We start from the raw sequence: 15,264 nt of genomic DNA, 5'->3' as shown, positions 1-15,264 counted from the left end.
TTTTTTTTTTGTGTGTGTTGTGTGTGTGTGTGTGTGTGTGTGTGTGTGTGTGTGTGTGTGTGTGTGTTTGGTTGGTTTGGTTTTATTTGCGATAATCCTGCAGTCGGAGTGGGACACAGGGACTATTCCACTGCCTTTTCTGACTGAGGTTTATCTGCCAGTACCCACCTGAGGCTATTTCTTCATCCAGTCCTGCTGTCCCCTCTAAACTACCCTAGAAAGGGGAGCCTAAGTCCCTTCCATTCTCAGATGCCTTAGAGCTGTCTGGATAGTTCTATGAGGGTCTGAATTCCTTTTTTCTTAGGGATCCACAATGACTCTGTGCCTATATCCATAGTGCGTCTCTCTATCCTAAGGAATTTATCTATTTCAGATAGTGGAAAATGTATCTATTTTAGGGAGTTAAATTTTTATTCAGCATCGAGTTCTCTTTGGAAATCAGAATTTGAACTATCAAAATCTTTTCTTGGTCACCTGCTTTTCTGTTTATGTATCCACCCCTCCCCTGAAACAGTGATTTTTTAATGCTCTGGTAGCCTGGGGAAGGATCAAGGGACAGCACAAAACCACCAGTGGCCTGAGGGCCTTCGACTCGTATTTTGAAATATTATGTTGCCACACTATTATGGTATGACACTTAGAAATTTTGAAATCTTTTTCCAAGAACATATTAGGAACATGATATTAGTGGTTAGGAAGATGTCATGATAAAAGACTAAGATAAGTCTGACCTGCATAAACTAACTATAGCAAAATGGCTTCCAGAGCAGGTGAAAATTTTAAGCCATCTTACCCTGGTCTTCTCCTGCCTATCCATGTGGCTCAGTGGAATTTAGCATTAAAGACATTTAAAATAGAATAAAAAGGTCCATGTTAGACAATTTTGGACAATAAGGGAAGAAAAGTCTTGTTTCTAATTACCTTCCCTCTATTCTTCCCAGATCCAAAAAGAGATACTCAAATAGTGTAGCCTTCTCTCCAGGATAAATGTTGTGAATAGTAGAAAATTATAACCTTCATAGACTCTGACATGGCTGCTTGAATTTTTTTCTCTTTGGCTTTGACTTTTTTTTTTTTTTCCGAAGTCATTGGAGTCAAATTGAATCAAAACATATAAAGTAAATAAGCAAGATTGTTCTAAATAAGCTCATTCTTTATCTGAGCTCAAGACTTAAATTTCATTCCCTGTTGCCTGAGCGCCCTTTATTGTAATAGAGGGGTGTCACTCAATGCTTCTTATCATTTACCTTATTTAGAGAAGTAAACCCAATGTATTGGTTAAGTCTTCTTGACCTATACAAATTTATTTCTGATTTAGTGTACATTTAAAAAAATCTTATTCAAGATTTAATTCTAGATATTTTTAATGCCACTTTTTTTTTCTTTTTCAAGTGATATAAGCATAAAATATTTGCATAATATTTTCCCAAAGACAGACTGATGCTTTCTTTTCTCCTCATCACTCAGGGTGAAAGAGAACTTTCAGAGTCTCTTGTCTACTATCTATCATACTTGTTTGTTTTGAAAAGAAAATGGAATAGAATTCTCATCTCTCCACATATGTAGATCTTTTCTAAGCTTGCAAATTTCCTGCTATTGGTTTGTTTACTTGCAGTACTGACAAGCTGCTTTGCTGATAACATAATTGCATGGTATTTGCTAAGAGATATTTCTACTCAAAACAGTCACCACAGGGAAAGCATCTTGAAGATCTCTCTTTGAAAATGAGCGGAAATATAATTTCTTTTGTAAAGAAGAAAAAAGAAATATCTAGTGTTTTATAACTAGTCCATCAAATTCATTTAAAACTGGAGTGAGAATAGGGAAATTAAAGTGATATTCAGAAGGAAAAATATTTCCACACTAGTAAGAAAATAGAATTGTATGACAGACACCTGCAAAGAGCTCTCTTGGTCACACATTTTAAGGACCCAAAACAAAACCAATTATGATCATAAAAAATAATATGGATTTTTATTGCAAAGTTTTTGTAGAACATTGATAAAACAAGGCCTATTTCATTGCATATGTACTGATAGAAAATTAGATGATATGGATGAATCTTTGGAAAATAAAAATAACATAAAATTCAGAAAAAAATCTTACCTTATACATAGAATTCTAATATACAACAGAAAATACACAGAAAGAAAAGCTCTGTTTTCTGTGGTAAGCCAAAAGCTGAATACAGGCCAGAACAGTTGAAATATATTAATAAATATACAATACTTGACAGCATTGAAAGGGCTGTGAAAGACTTGTTCAAAATAAAAAGATGATTTAAGTCATTTTGCTGATGGTAATTTTAGATAGAATGGCTGCACAGGAGTAGGAGAGTGACTGGGTTAGTAGGAACAGGTAGGTATAGGAGGGGGCAGGAATAGGTGGAAGGATCAGAAATGGAAGACTATCCATTAAGGCCAAGGTTGCTGGAAATACAATGTATCTTGGAAGATGAAGTTAGAATTTTCATCCTTCAAAGGGGTTTCCTACTCCAGGTAGAAAATAAATGTTTCTATGCACCCCCCCCAAAAAAAATATATAGAAAATAGGCTTTTCTAGCTTTTCTATAGAAACTCAGTGTCCAGCATCAAGGTATCATTTGCCAAACCCTGGACACCCAACAGGCATTGATGTGCTGCTGATGCTCCATGGTGACAGTATTGGTAATGCCCTAGTTTGGGTTCAGTCAGAGGAGCTATGGTAAGAGAGACCCGGAGGTAGTCCAGGACTCAAACACCGTAAGAAATTCTGGACATTTCAAGATTTATAGCATATTTCCTTCCCTCCCTCTGGAAGGGGAAGAGTGAATTAAAGATGATTTCAATGAACCAGCTAATGGGAGTATGTTTTAACAGCTCATTATCTTTTTACAACTTGGAGTTGATTTTTCCTTTGGAGTTGGTTGATGTTTTTTCCCTTGAAGTTGGTTGACCTGGAGATATACTTGTTTGGAGGTATAGTCATCAAATGTTCCCCTCTATTCTATTTTTCACTGTTATATTCTTGTTTAGTGTATTTTTTCTAATACATTAACCAGGAAGTTTAAAGAATGTGAATACACCAGGGAGGACATGTCATGGGCTGAGTCAGATAGTTTCATAAAGTATCTGCATACTCTGCTCTTCTAGAATTTTACAGCTAAGATGTAACATATTACCTCTAAAGAACCAAACAAGGGGAAACAAATAAAAATGCCTATGCCCAGAGATTTTAGCCTTCAAGAATTATCATACTTCCCCTGCCTGAGACAGGCTTAGCACTGCCACAAGTCTCCAAAATTGAATGTCCTCTTAATGAGGACAATAGATGCTGATAAGCCTTACTGGTTACTGCTAAGCATGGCCATTATTTCCCAAGCCCACCAGGGCAGTGGCTGCTGTCTTCACCCTGATGGATCAGCCACCACATTTGGGGAGCGTGCTTGATATATTGGAATCTTCCATATATCCTCTGAAAACTTGAATTCATCAAAAGTCATAAAATATCCCAAACACTATTAGTTTTATCTCTAATATTGCAATATCTTCCGGGTCTCTGAGGATAACATTTCATAGATTACTAGCTCCTCAAGATCGATTTGGGAAACACTGGACTATGCAAAAGTAAAGAGATCTCTGCACTGGTGTATGCCTTCATATAGGAGTCTTTAATGTACTAATATACCTTGTGAGTCTCAAGAAAAAAAAAATGTGACTTCCCATAATTGATCATGAGATTCTTTTTGGTTGTAAAGTTTCTGATAGGACTCATTTTTCAAGGAATGCAACTTAGGGAAAAACACACAACATTATTAGACTTTATTGAAAATAACTATTTCTAGATTTAGATATTGAATAAATTGTTTTAAGAGTATAACAATAACTGCAACAACTCTCTTTTTAACCAAAGAAAGCTTTAAGAATAATTATAACAATTATCTTCAGGGAAATAAATTAGTGTTATACACTGTTTAGAAGCTCACCAGATTGCCAAGATAAAAGTAGTAACTAGTTGGAAGAATTTTTTAAATGTGAAATATTATTGGAAAGAGATATCTTAAAAGTTACATGTGCATTTTTAAAGTGAAAACCACATTTAAGTCACCTTACATATAATCTTGTGATCCACTTTGCCATTTCTCTTTCTCCTTGCCTCCACATATCAGAATGAGGCTTTTAGGATCTGATATAACAGAATTAAGTCATAGCTGTATCCTTTGTTGCAGGATAACAATGAGCAATTTAATCTCTGTAAGCTTCAGTTTTCTTATATATAAAACAGGAATAAGAGTAGTAATAATTAATATATTTTAGGCAATTTAATTGAAATAATACATTTCATACACTCAGCATTTGCCTGATATACAGTAAAAATGAACCATACAGACACACACGCACACACACACATAACTATTAAGCACTTTTGAGAAAGTCTAAAATGGGGTAATATTGTTAGAATCTGCTCATAGACTTGAGCTCAGAATATGCACTCATTGTCTCAATTTACCATAATGTCATGGTTTAGAAAAATTCCAAAAATGTATCACCTCCTTTCCCCCACATTACCATTGCAACAGAGGGAACTAGAAAGCATGTATAAATCACTGGGCTTGTCAACATTGCACAGCATTATCCTCCTCTAATTTAGCTATTGATTTGGAAAGGCTATTTCAACTGCCAGAACGCATGAGTGATGGTGAAGTTTTTCAGATCACAGAAATGTATCCTATGTTAAATGTAGCTAATTAAACTTCATGCTATAAACTCTCATCATAGCCTTGTACTGTCTCTTTCATAACATGCATCACACTTGACATTATGTATTTAGTTTTACTTGCCACACTAAACTCTAACCCCAGTACCAGCAGGCATTATGCCTTTCTTGGTGGTAACAATACCCCAACACCCAAAGGTACTGTCTAATGCCCAGTAGGATTTCCATCAATATTTGTGATACTGAGAGCCATACTGTACATAAAACTCATATGTTTCCTCCTAGCCAACTGTACCTTCAGGTGCGTTTTTATGTGCTTGATACTTGGGGCCAAATTGTAAGTTTACTAGTCAACATTTTTAAGAGCAGGGTGGTGTTCCAGTTGAGAACCATGATGACATTCAGAACAAACTTTAGAAACATGAAAACCAGTTATTGGTCAGATCAAAAATATAACCACAGAAAGCAAATTATTAAGGGTCTTGGTGATAAAATGGACAAAAGGACAGAAAAGGAAATGTTTCTTTTTGCCAGTACTACCCTCTAGTGGAGTAATGGCTAACAGAAAGGGGCTTGTTTTTGAAGAGTGAAGTTTATCCTTAATTTGAGGCATAATAGAACATTTGTACAGAAGCAAGTCATGTGTACATTTTTCTTCAGATATCCCTGGAACATAAATATACCCAACGAATGATTATGCCCAATGGCATTACATTTCAGTAAATGTTATCATTTGAAGTAATGCATGGTGCGACAACTATGGGCAACTGGCTGTACATTTTAGCCACAATAAAAGATTGTAATCCCAAAATGTGTGCAATGTACCGTAAGAAGAAGTACTGCTATAATAATTATATTGATTTATTCTTCATCTTGTCGATGGCAAGCAACATAAAATTAGGGACATTAATGTTTCAGCGGTCTTCAGTTATTTACAGCCTTAGATTTGCATCAAACCAGTTGGTGAGGCCAGATTATAAAATGACCACCGTGCATTCAGTTAGAAGGCAAATCTAGTGAATACTTCCTCAGCAAAAATAGGCCACTGTATTCAACACCGTTGGCAGCTTTGTGGACATAATTGACAAAATATCATATCTTCTTTTTATTTTCTGAAGAATCAATTTATCCAAAAAGTACCTTGTCACATTAAGGTTCCTGATGTCCCCTGTGGGAGGAGGAGAAGAAACTTTGTAAGAGCATATTGAGTTTATATGACTTTGGGTGCAGAACAATTACAATGTTATGGAAAAGGGTATGAATACTCTATGTCAAACAGAGAAAACGATTTTCCTTCCAGTTTTACGCATAGTTCAAGACCACCTATTTCTTACTGGAGTCTGCAGGTTTCTTTATATTCACAACTTAGAAGTCAACTCTATGGTGAACATAAAACAAGCTCTACTTGATTGTAATAGATAATTATCCTGACCTCTTTGAAAAGAGGTGTTTATAATCGGTTAATTAGGGTGCTCGCCATTGACATTGTACATGAAAATTGTTGTCACAGAGAAAATACCAAAGACTACGTAGAATAATTTTCTTCTTGTGTTTCTAATAACAAGTGAGAAAAAGATGACCTGGAGAGCAAGGTAATTAACAGATGTAGCTTCAGGCTCAAATATGTTTGACCCAAATTATGCAAAAAGAATGCAGGGCATAACGATTATTTTAAAATAAATAAGTTTATGAAATTTAAATCAGCCAATTTAATAAGCGTTGCTTTTGAGAAAAATAATAAAATGCAATTCTCCCAAAAGGATAAAATGCTTGAGAGAGAAAAATGGTCTTGCTCTCAGGGGACCAGATTTATCAGGTTAGCTCTGCCAATTAAGTCAAGTCACTAACCTATGTGGTAGGATCAGTATCTTTACCCATCAAATGACAGTAAAGTGACATGAAGACAGGGGCACCTTTTGCTTGAGTCACCGCAGTATCCACAGTGCTTAGTACTCGGGCATAAAAATGGTAGGAACTTGATAAATAATTGTTTAATGTGTGACACTACATAAATAAAAAGTCACTTATATCACTGAATTATGAAAGTAAAAATGATGCATATCAAATACTTAGAAAAAATACTTATCATTGTTTTTCATGTATAAGAACATCTAATCCTGTTTGTCCTTATCGTGGTGTGCTATAGGGAAAACATTCTTTAATCGTTTTACAGTTGTAAATATCTAAGGTGGCATCAAAGGAAGTCTCATTCTTTGCATTTGAAATGTTCCAGTCATGCCATTATGCTAAGTATATAAAGAATTTAAAGTTGGAACAGAAACATTGGAGTGCTTTTGAAAATAGTAACAACAAAGCAAACATAAAAACACCATCTTCTATACTTGTCTCATTGGATGGCACTTTTTATATAATGTGTTTTTTCATTATTTCCAAAGTTCAGTAACACATCATTTCAATACGAGTATCTTTAGAGAATATTTCAAACATGACTCCGGTCTCTAAAAGGTGTATTTGGGTTGCAGGTGGGGGCGAGAGTGATGGAATGTTTACTCCAGGGGAATGGCCTTCCGTGGATACCATACATATAATAATGTATAGGCACGCTGGCGGTCTCCTCTGAGGCACCATTCTGAAGTGAGAGTGATGGAATTGAGAGGATTGAGGCTGACAGTGGCAAATGAGTTGTATGATATGAAGAGATGGAGCCGGTCAAGTAACTGGAGTACCTAACCCAGTTTCAATCCAAGCACTAACCTCTTAATTGTGTTTTCCAGGATATGAATGATTACCCTCCAGTGTTTAGTAAACGCATCTACAAAGGGATCGTGGCTCCAGATGCTGTCAAGGGTACACCGATCACAAGCGTTTATGCTGAAGATGCAGACCCTCCTGTAAGTAAAAGACGTTGACCAATATTCTGTAGTGAGGAAACCTTTAACACTCGTGAGTGGATGACCCAGGTCCCAAGGCAGCACGTGTTGTTTATGTGTTTCATCCTGTTCACTCACCCAATTTATGTTCTCTCGCCTGTTGCATCTATAGGTACAGACCATATATCAAACGATTATTGTTGAAGTTAGACAATTAGGGATATGCTTTTTGTTTCACTAGAATTCAAAATTTACTATTTACTAATGTATCTAGTACTAATGATAAATATATACAGGTAGAGACATAATTGTCTACATGACGAGCCAGTATAATTTGGACTCTTTATTTAGAAAAGTATAAGTTTAAGTTTAATGAAGGTAGGTTTTATCCTTATATGTTTTCCATTTTATCCATGCATAATTATTTTGTTATCAAACTCTAAATCAACATATGATATAATACTCATTGAATGTGTAAATTTTGGTAAACTAATATCTTAACATCGCTTTTAGAACTTAATAAATTCTTTTTTTTATCCAGGATTTTACCTTTTTGAGATATCACAAATTGCCTTTCAAGATCGAGGGGTTTTAATTAAGACATTATTATAGTAGAAATGAGGCAAATTTTAATGCATTAAAAATAGTAGATAGAAGTAATGGTATCTATATAAAATGCTTTCTAAAAATAATGTGAGTACTTTATAAATGTTAGTTATTCTCATAATGACCAAATGATGAAGATTATTTATTTATTTATTTATTTATTTATTTATTTATTTATTTTACTGGAGTAAACTCATACTCTAAGTCAGTGGCTGATATATTATAAAAATATTAAAGGTGTTGAATAACACATTTTAGAAAAGTGAAAAAAATATTTTAAAAACCTGAATTTTATAAGAGATTTTAAAGTTCTGTTTCATATTCCTAATATAAATAGTACTTACATAATGCTATTGATCTAATAAAGGTGAATAGAAGTCATAACAGTTTTTAGCTTCAATTGTGACATCAAGTCTTTTGTGACTAAAAGTTCTTGAAAATAGTACAGTTAAGGTGAAAGCAGTGAACTTGCACTCAGAAGCTCCTTTCTTTGGGTATGCTATGATGTCTTTGAAACATTACATCTCGGGAAATATGATAGGCAAAATGTCAGTCTTTTTTTAATTGAATTTATTGGGGTGACATTGTTTAATAATATTATATAGGTTTCAGGTATACAGTTCTGCAGTACATCATCTGTATATTATATTGTGTGTTCACCACCCCAAGTCAAGTCTCTTTCCATCACCATTTATCCGCCCTTGACTCTCTTCTACCTCCACCCACCCCGCTTTCCCTCTGGTCATCACCGTACTGTTGCCTGTGTCCATGGGTCTTTCATTTTTCTTCTTTGTTTAATCCTTTCACTTTCTCATCCAGCCCCCAACCCCTTCCCTTTGACAGCTGTCAGTCTGTCCCCTGTATCCAGGAGTCTGTCTCCACTTTGTTTGTTAGTTTATGTTGTTCATTGGATTCCACATATAAATGAAGTCATAGTCGAACACACAAATAGATGGTAAATGTGAACTAGGTGGTTTGTCTGCCTTTTAAGTAAACTCTCAGAGAGAGATAGAAAATAGTTTCAAATTAGGAATATACATTCAGTTCTATTCAAGACATGCTTTGGACACCAATTCCGTAATGGTCATTGTGCAAACCAGTTTTTGCTCTCCAGAAACTGATTCCAAACTGGCAGAGAAAAAGGAACTGCATACAGAAACTGTAACACACAGACTAAATAATGTAATCAAACAGAGCATCTTAGCAGATTCAGATTTCAGAGAAATTTTCACCAATGCAGAATTTAAGATAATATTAAGGTTAGTGGCATAAATGATGAAAGACTAAAAGTACGCCTGTTGGTCACCTATGTGGGGCAGACCTCAAAGATGGCAAAATCCTCACTTTGCCTTTGGCACCTATGACCTTGTTACCTGGTTTGACATTCAGGTCACTGTACTGATGTGAGAGACGTTGTCTTAGTCCATTGTCCGTTTTATAAAGCTATATTACTTATTTAGAGAGAAGACCCTGTTTTTATACCCTGCCTCTCTCATGGAAATTTACCAGGCTCAAATTCTGTATTTCTTTGAAAGTTCTTAGGTTGGCATTCCCAGTAGTTTTTAACATTTGACATATAATCCTGGCTTTTTAATAGATGGAAGGTGGATGCCAGTCATTCAGTTGGAATGCTGAGCATACCTTATTTTAGTTAGTGAATATGTATGATATCAGACTCAGTTTTAATCCTCAAAACACTAGCAATCTTTTGGTATAACCAATATTCAGCCTGACTTCTCCAATTATTGCTGCAAATCGGGCCCCTTAAATAAGCATAGTTCCAATTTGGCTGCACCTACACAAATTTGAAATAAAATCTCAATTCCATTAATTTTCAGAAAAAAAATACTACAGTACACAATTTTCAAAAATATTATGATCACGTTTTCTATTATTTTATGTTGGCGTCTTAAATACAGACTAAATATTTGGTGGATGAACTTGTCAAGTGTTTTCTACTTCGTTCCTATTATAAACATAGTATATTAATTACAAGATAGTTTCAGATAGTTTCAATTTCATACCCTTCACATCTCCTCTGTCAGTTCTACAAGTTGGGGCTATAAGTATCTATGGGGACACTATCCTATCTAATAAAGATCGGATATGCAAATTGAACATCAAGCCATAACAAGATGGCTGAGCCCACAGCGGAGGCCGAGTTCCTGTAACGAGCCTTAATGAGCAATCAGCAGGGATCTGAGGCTGTGTAGCACTGGGCTGGGGCAGAGACCTCAGGCTGCACCCCCTGCCCTGGCGCCAGTCTGGGGGACCTCAGGCTGCCCCCCACCCAGTAGGGCTTGACAGGGGACCTCAAGGCACACCCCCAGCCGGGGCCAGGGGAACCTCAGGCTGTGCCCCCTGCCCCAGCACCAGGCCAGGTGACCTGAGGCCATGCCCCCCACCCGGCGGGGCTTGACAGGGGTGGGGCCAGCGGTCTGGATCTAGCCCAATGGGGGTGGGGCCAGCTGGGTCGGGAATTGCGTGATTTTGAGGGGCATGTGGGTGGGCGGGGACTTGACTCTGGTTCCCATGGTGCGCCCCAGACTCTCACAGGAGGAAGATTTTCATATACATTTTACCTATTTTCTTTCATTTCTGACATTTCTATTATAGAGAAAGGGCAAATAGCAATATTAAAATATTTCCTTTAATTAATTCCCTTTTAATGTGCACAAATTTCATGCACCGGGTCACTAGTAGTTACATAAAGGTCTCCTTTCCAAACTAGAAAGTGATGACCTTTAGGGCAGGAATCACAACTTATTCAAGTTTGTATTCCCACATCTAACTCTATGCTTGGTACTTAATAGCCTGTTAGAAAAATTGGTTGAATAATTTAAATAAATGAATAAATTAATGTTTATATCCATGCTCTTCAGAATTGATAAATTGATAGTTCTTTAGAAATTTAGTTATTTGTGACCCTGAGAAAATGTCATAGTCTGTAAGCCTCAGTTTGGCCATTTGAGGGCTGTGAGAATTAAGGGAGGTGAGGCATAGGCCGAGCACAGTTTCTGCCCGCTTCTGTAGCAGGTATTGTTAGAATTCAGCAATAATAATTTCATTTCTAGAGGTTGGCTACATTTTTTTCAAGGCATCTTTTTTCTTTTGAATGAAGTGAGAACTACCCATTTTAAACTAGAAAATAGCAACAGCAAAATCTTTTGAAGTATCAGATAGAGAAACTGGGTAAGGTCTTAGAGCCAGAGAGAGCATTGTTGCTGAATATAAATTAAAAATTATAAAATGCATGTTGTGCAAAACTAAAGTGCTCTAGAGGGAGGGGAAAAAATCTTCAAGGGACTTTTTTTTTTCTTCCCATTGAATTAAAGCTGTTAGGACTTTGATTTTCTGCCTTGATTTTGTGATAGCATTGATGTGAATAGTGAATGACTAATCATTTTGAATATTTAAAATTGCTAACTTTTTCTTTCAGCTCACCAGAGACGTCTCACTCCAAATGTTCATAAAACATAAAACTTCAAGTGTAATTTCCATTTGCACATACTTATTCTTTCTGAAGCTACCTCTCACACCCCATGATACAAAAGTTCTCTTTGTGGGCCCAGTAAATGCCCGACGCAATAGTGTCCTTTGTGAGCAAGTAGGAAGGAAAAATTGTAATAAATGAATGAAATTTACATTTTGCTCATCTCCAAGAAAATCTGAGGGACCTACAAGTATTACCTTTTCATTTTCATATCATTCTTTTTACTTCACACATTTTAGGAATTCATAAGATTCTTGTTTAAAGTAAAGCAGTAATTGAAATATGTTTAATATTAGCAATTTAAACAAACTCTTATTTGTCTGTATTGCTGTAAGAATTATTTAGACATTGAAGACTCCTTTTTTCATTTATTATATTGATTTATGAATTAAATGTATTTCATAAAAAAGATCTTTTATGTTCTCTCTCAATAGTAATTGGTTGAAAAATCAATAAGTATTCTCACTATACTTTTTTCCCAAGGATTTCTCTAAAAGGAAAATAATTGCAGTGTGAGGCATTTCCCCCCGCTTTGGAGATTTTGAGAGCTATGCTAGTCCTTAGAGTTCAGCAAGCTACCGGAGGAATTATTGTTAAAGTATTTTCACAGGTGGCTTTTACACTCTCCTCACTCACTCAAGGACACTTTTGTTGATCTCTAGAGAGTGAAAAAGATGGTCAGGTTTTTCTTTTATGATTCATACCTTGTGTTTTATTAAAATGTCATGTCATCACCAAATAATGGCAGATAATTATGGTGCTCAAAATGCTTAACCTTTAAATAGTTATTCTGATGCAATCCATTATTAGATGGCATAACAGTAAAATGAAAGCAACAACAAAGTGTCTTTATCCATGATTTACTGCTTGCTTTTTTGTGCAATAGTTAAAACTATACAGAGCCAGGAGTGTTATAAGATTGTATTTTTATCTCCAGATAATATAAGTGGTCCTTTATCATTTCCGAATGACATCTCCACAGTTCTATTTTTCATCACTTGCCACATACTGACTTGTGTTGCTATGCTGTATTGATTTAGGTTATTGCTAGCAATGTTGCGAAAACTTTGGTTTTAAACATCATTGCCTACAAACCAAATTGCTGACCCAGGAGCATGTGGGGGAATATACTCAGCACAGTGGGGTTTTCTTTGTTTGTTTGTTTGTTTGTTTGTTTGTTTGTTTGTTTTCCTCACATCAAAGGTGTTAAGGAAATAATCAAGAACTATTTTCATGATGCATGTCAGCTTGTGCAAATTGAGAAGATATAAGCCCAGCCTTAGTCCCTTTGGTTTTAATACTTCATTTGAAAGCACACCATGAAACAGTTGGGACTTGATCTTTACAATGACAATGAGTTATAATTAGATTTGAAAGTGTAAATGAGTACAAAAGGGAAGGCTTTATGAGAAAGTTAATACATGGTAATGTCAACAAAAGGCAATGTGAAGTATTCTAAGAATCCTTTTTATAGCATATAGATTTATTTCAAGAATAATTATAATGTTAAAAATACTTGAAATCAATATTAGATTTTAACTGTTAGTGATGTAAATGTTGCTCTTCTAATTAGGAAACTGCCATGCTTATCAGCTAAAATGATGGCTTATGGCTTAAATAGTTTCCTTTATTTTGAATTTCTTGTCAGAGAAAATGGGAACAGAGCCTTTGAAAGGGTAGTGTGGCCCAGCCAGTATGGCTCAGTGGTTGAACATCGACCTGTAAACCAGGAGGTCATGGTTCGATTCTTGGTCAGGGCACATGCTGGGTTAAGGTCTCAATCTCCATTGTAGGGGGTGTGCAGGAGGCAGCTGATCAATGATTCTCTTTCATCATTGATGTTTCTATCTCTTTCTCCTCCTTTTTTCTCTGAAATCAATAAAAAAAAAAAAAAGAAAGAAAAAAGTAAAAGAGTAGCTTGGCTTCTCAGGAGTTGGGTTCTTGGCCTTAACACCCTCAAAGCCAGGCCATGGTAACTCCAGGTCTCATTGATAACCACTTTACAATTATTCCATTTCCTTAAATGATAGCTATTCTTAGGTGGTAGACTACAACCAAACATGTGCCTGCCACAATATAAACACTTCATGGTACTTATTGAATGAATGAATCAATCAGAAAACATTTAGTGCAGACTTCACAAATAAGACTATGGCAAGAAAGAAACAGAGATGAAGCCATGGGAGTGTGTATGAAAGGTACCAAGGAATGAAGGTGCCCTGGTATGGTCTGAGCTGCTCTGGGTCGGAATTCAACTTTTAAAAATGTAGGGGATTCGTTTAAGTGAGGGTAGAAGAAATCAGCCTAGAAAAACTATCCAAAAATTGCAGTCAAAATGTTCATCAGTTGTTCCTGAATTTGTGTGCTGTGATTTGAACTGATTCAATGAATGTTAGCTATTAAAAGAATACATTAAGGCTGTTTTTAGCCACTCATCTGGGGACAGGAAATATGGAAGATATGTTTTAAGGAATACATTTTATTATATAGGAAAAAGAAGCTTACTAATGACTTACAAACAGGGCAGAGGCAAAATTAAAACTATCTATTAGAACAATTAATTTCCTGTGATACACTTTTATCATTGAATGAGATAAATGAAACCAGGAGGTGAGTTAGCAGCTATTGCTTTCATTTAAGCATGAAAAGGAAAAATATTGATAATGAAAACAGGGGAAATATAAATACTTAAAAGCCATTGAAATAGAAGAATTAACAGTGATTGGGCCTGGGGTTGAATATCACAGACAGAATCAAAGCACAATCAGAAATGAATCAAGAGTTTCTAGCTGGAGTGAAAAAAATACTTGCTTTGTTGCATCTCTTGGTCTACTCAAATACATCTTAAATTTTTTACAATATACACCTTGCAAGTTCTTTCTTTTTTCCTTCTTTTTAAAAATATATATATTTATTTATTTCAGAGAGAGATATAGAAACATCAATGATGAGACTCACTGATGGGCTGCCTCCTGCCACTGGGGACCAAGCCAGCAACCTGGGCATGTGCACTGACCAGGAATCAAACCGAGACCTCCTGGTTCATGATTTGATGCTCAACCAACTGAGCCACACTCACCAGGCTATACCACATATTCTTTATTCATGCCTCCACTTAAAGATATTTAGGTTATTTCTTCAATTTGGCTGTTGTGAATAATGCTTCAGTGAACATGGGAGTGAAAATATTTCTTTGGGATCCAGATTTCAAAGCACTCAAGAAAATTTTAGTGACAGGAACATTAACAGTTATAGATGGACTCTGACATCAAAAGGATTCCCATATAGCTGGGATCTTTATTAACAACAGTGAAGTAACCTTTGTCTTTCTAGTACAGCAGGATTTTATGAATACATAGCAACAAGATTGCAATGTAATAATAGAATAGTAAGAAAAAAATACCATTACATAAAGTTAGAAAAAAGCAAAAATACACACAATAGTACCAGTTAGATTTACCTACCCACATGCTGCAGAGTAAAGAATACCAAAATATCACTACTTCATTTTTAAAAAAAAATGTATATTATTTGAGGCAGCTGGGTTGGTTGGTCTTGGATTCAGGCTGAAGGTTGAGTTCGTGTCAATTTCACATGCTTCTTTCCTCAGGAATCCTTTACTGAGCCACGTGCTCTTCA

The 15,264-nt window shown here is 35.7% G+C and overlaps 1 protein-coding gene across 1 annotated transcript in view; it reads left to right on the top strand.

Annotated features, from left to right (window-relative positions):
- The window catches only part of PCDH15 (protocadherin related 15), a gene marked incomplete at its 3' end in the record, with an annotated part of 1,266,261 nt that overhangs the window by 1,079,013 nt on the left and 171,984 nt on the right, over positions 1–15,264 (top strand). Inside the window, exon 25 of the mRNA XM_080641959.1 lies at positions 7,431–7,547. Within this exon, the coding sequence (XP_080498085.1) occupies positions 7,431–7,547 (117 nt within the window). The remainder of the gene's footprint in view (positions 1–7,430; positions 7,548–15,264) is intronic.

Source organism: Plecotus auritus, assembly GCF_963455305.1.
Source record: "Plecotus auritus genome assembly, chromosome: 9".
Classification (NCBI taxonomy): domain Eukaryota; kingdom Metazoa; phylum Chordata; class Mammalia; order Chiroptera; family Vespertilionidae; genus Plecotus; species Plecotus auritus.
This window is presented reverse-complemented; position numbering and strand designations above follow the sequence as displayed.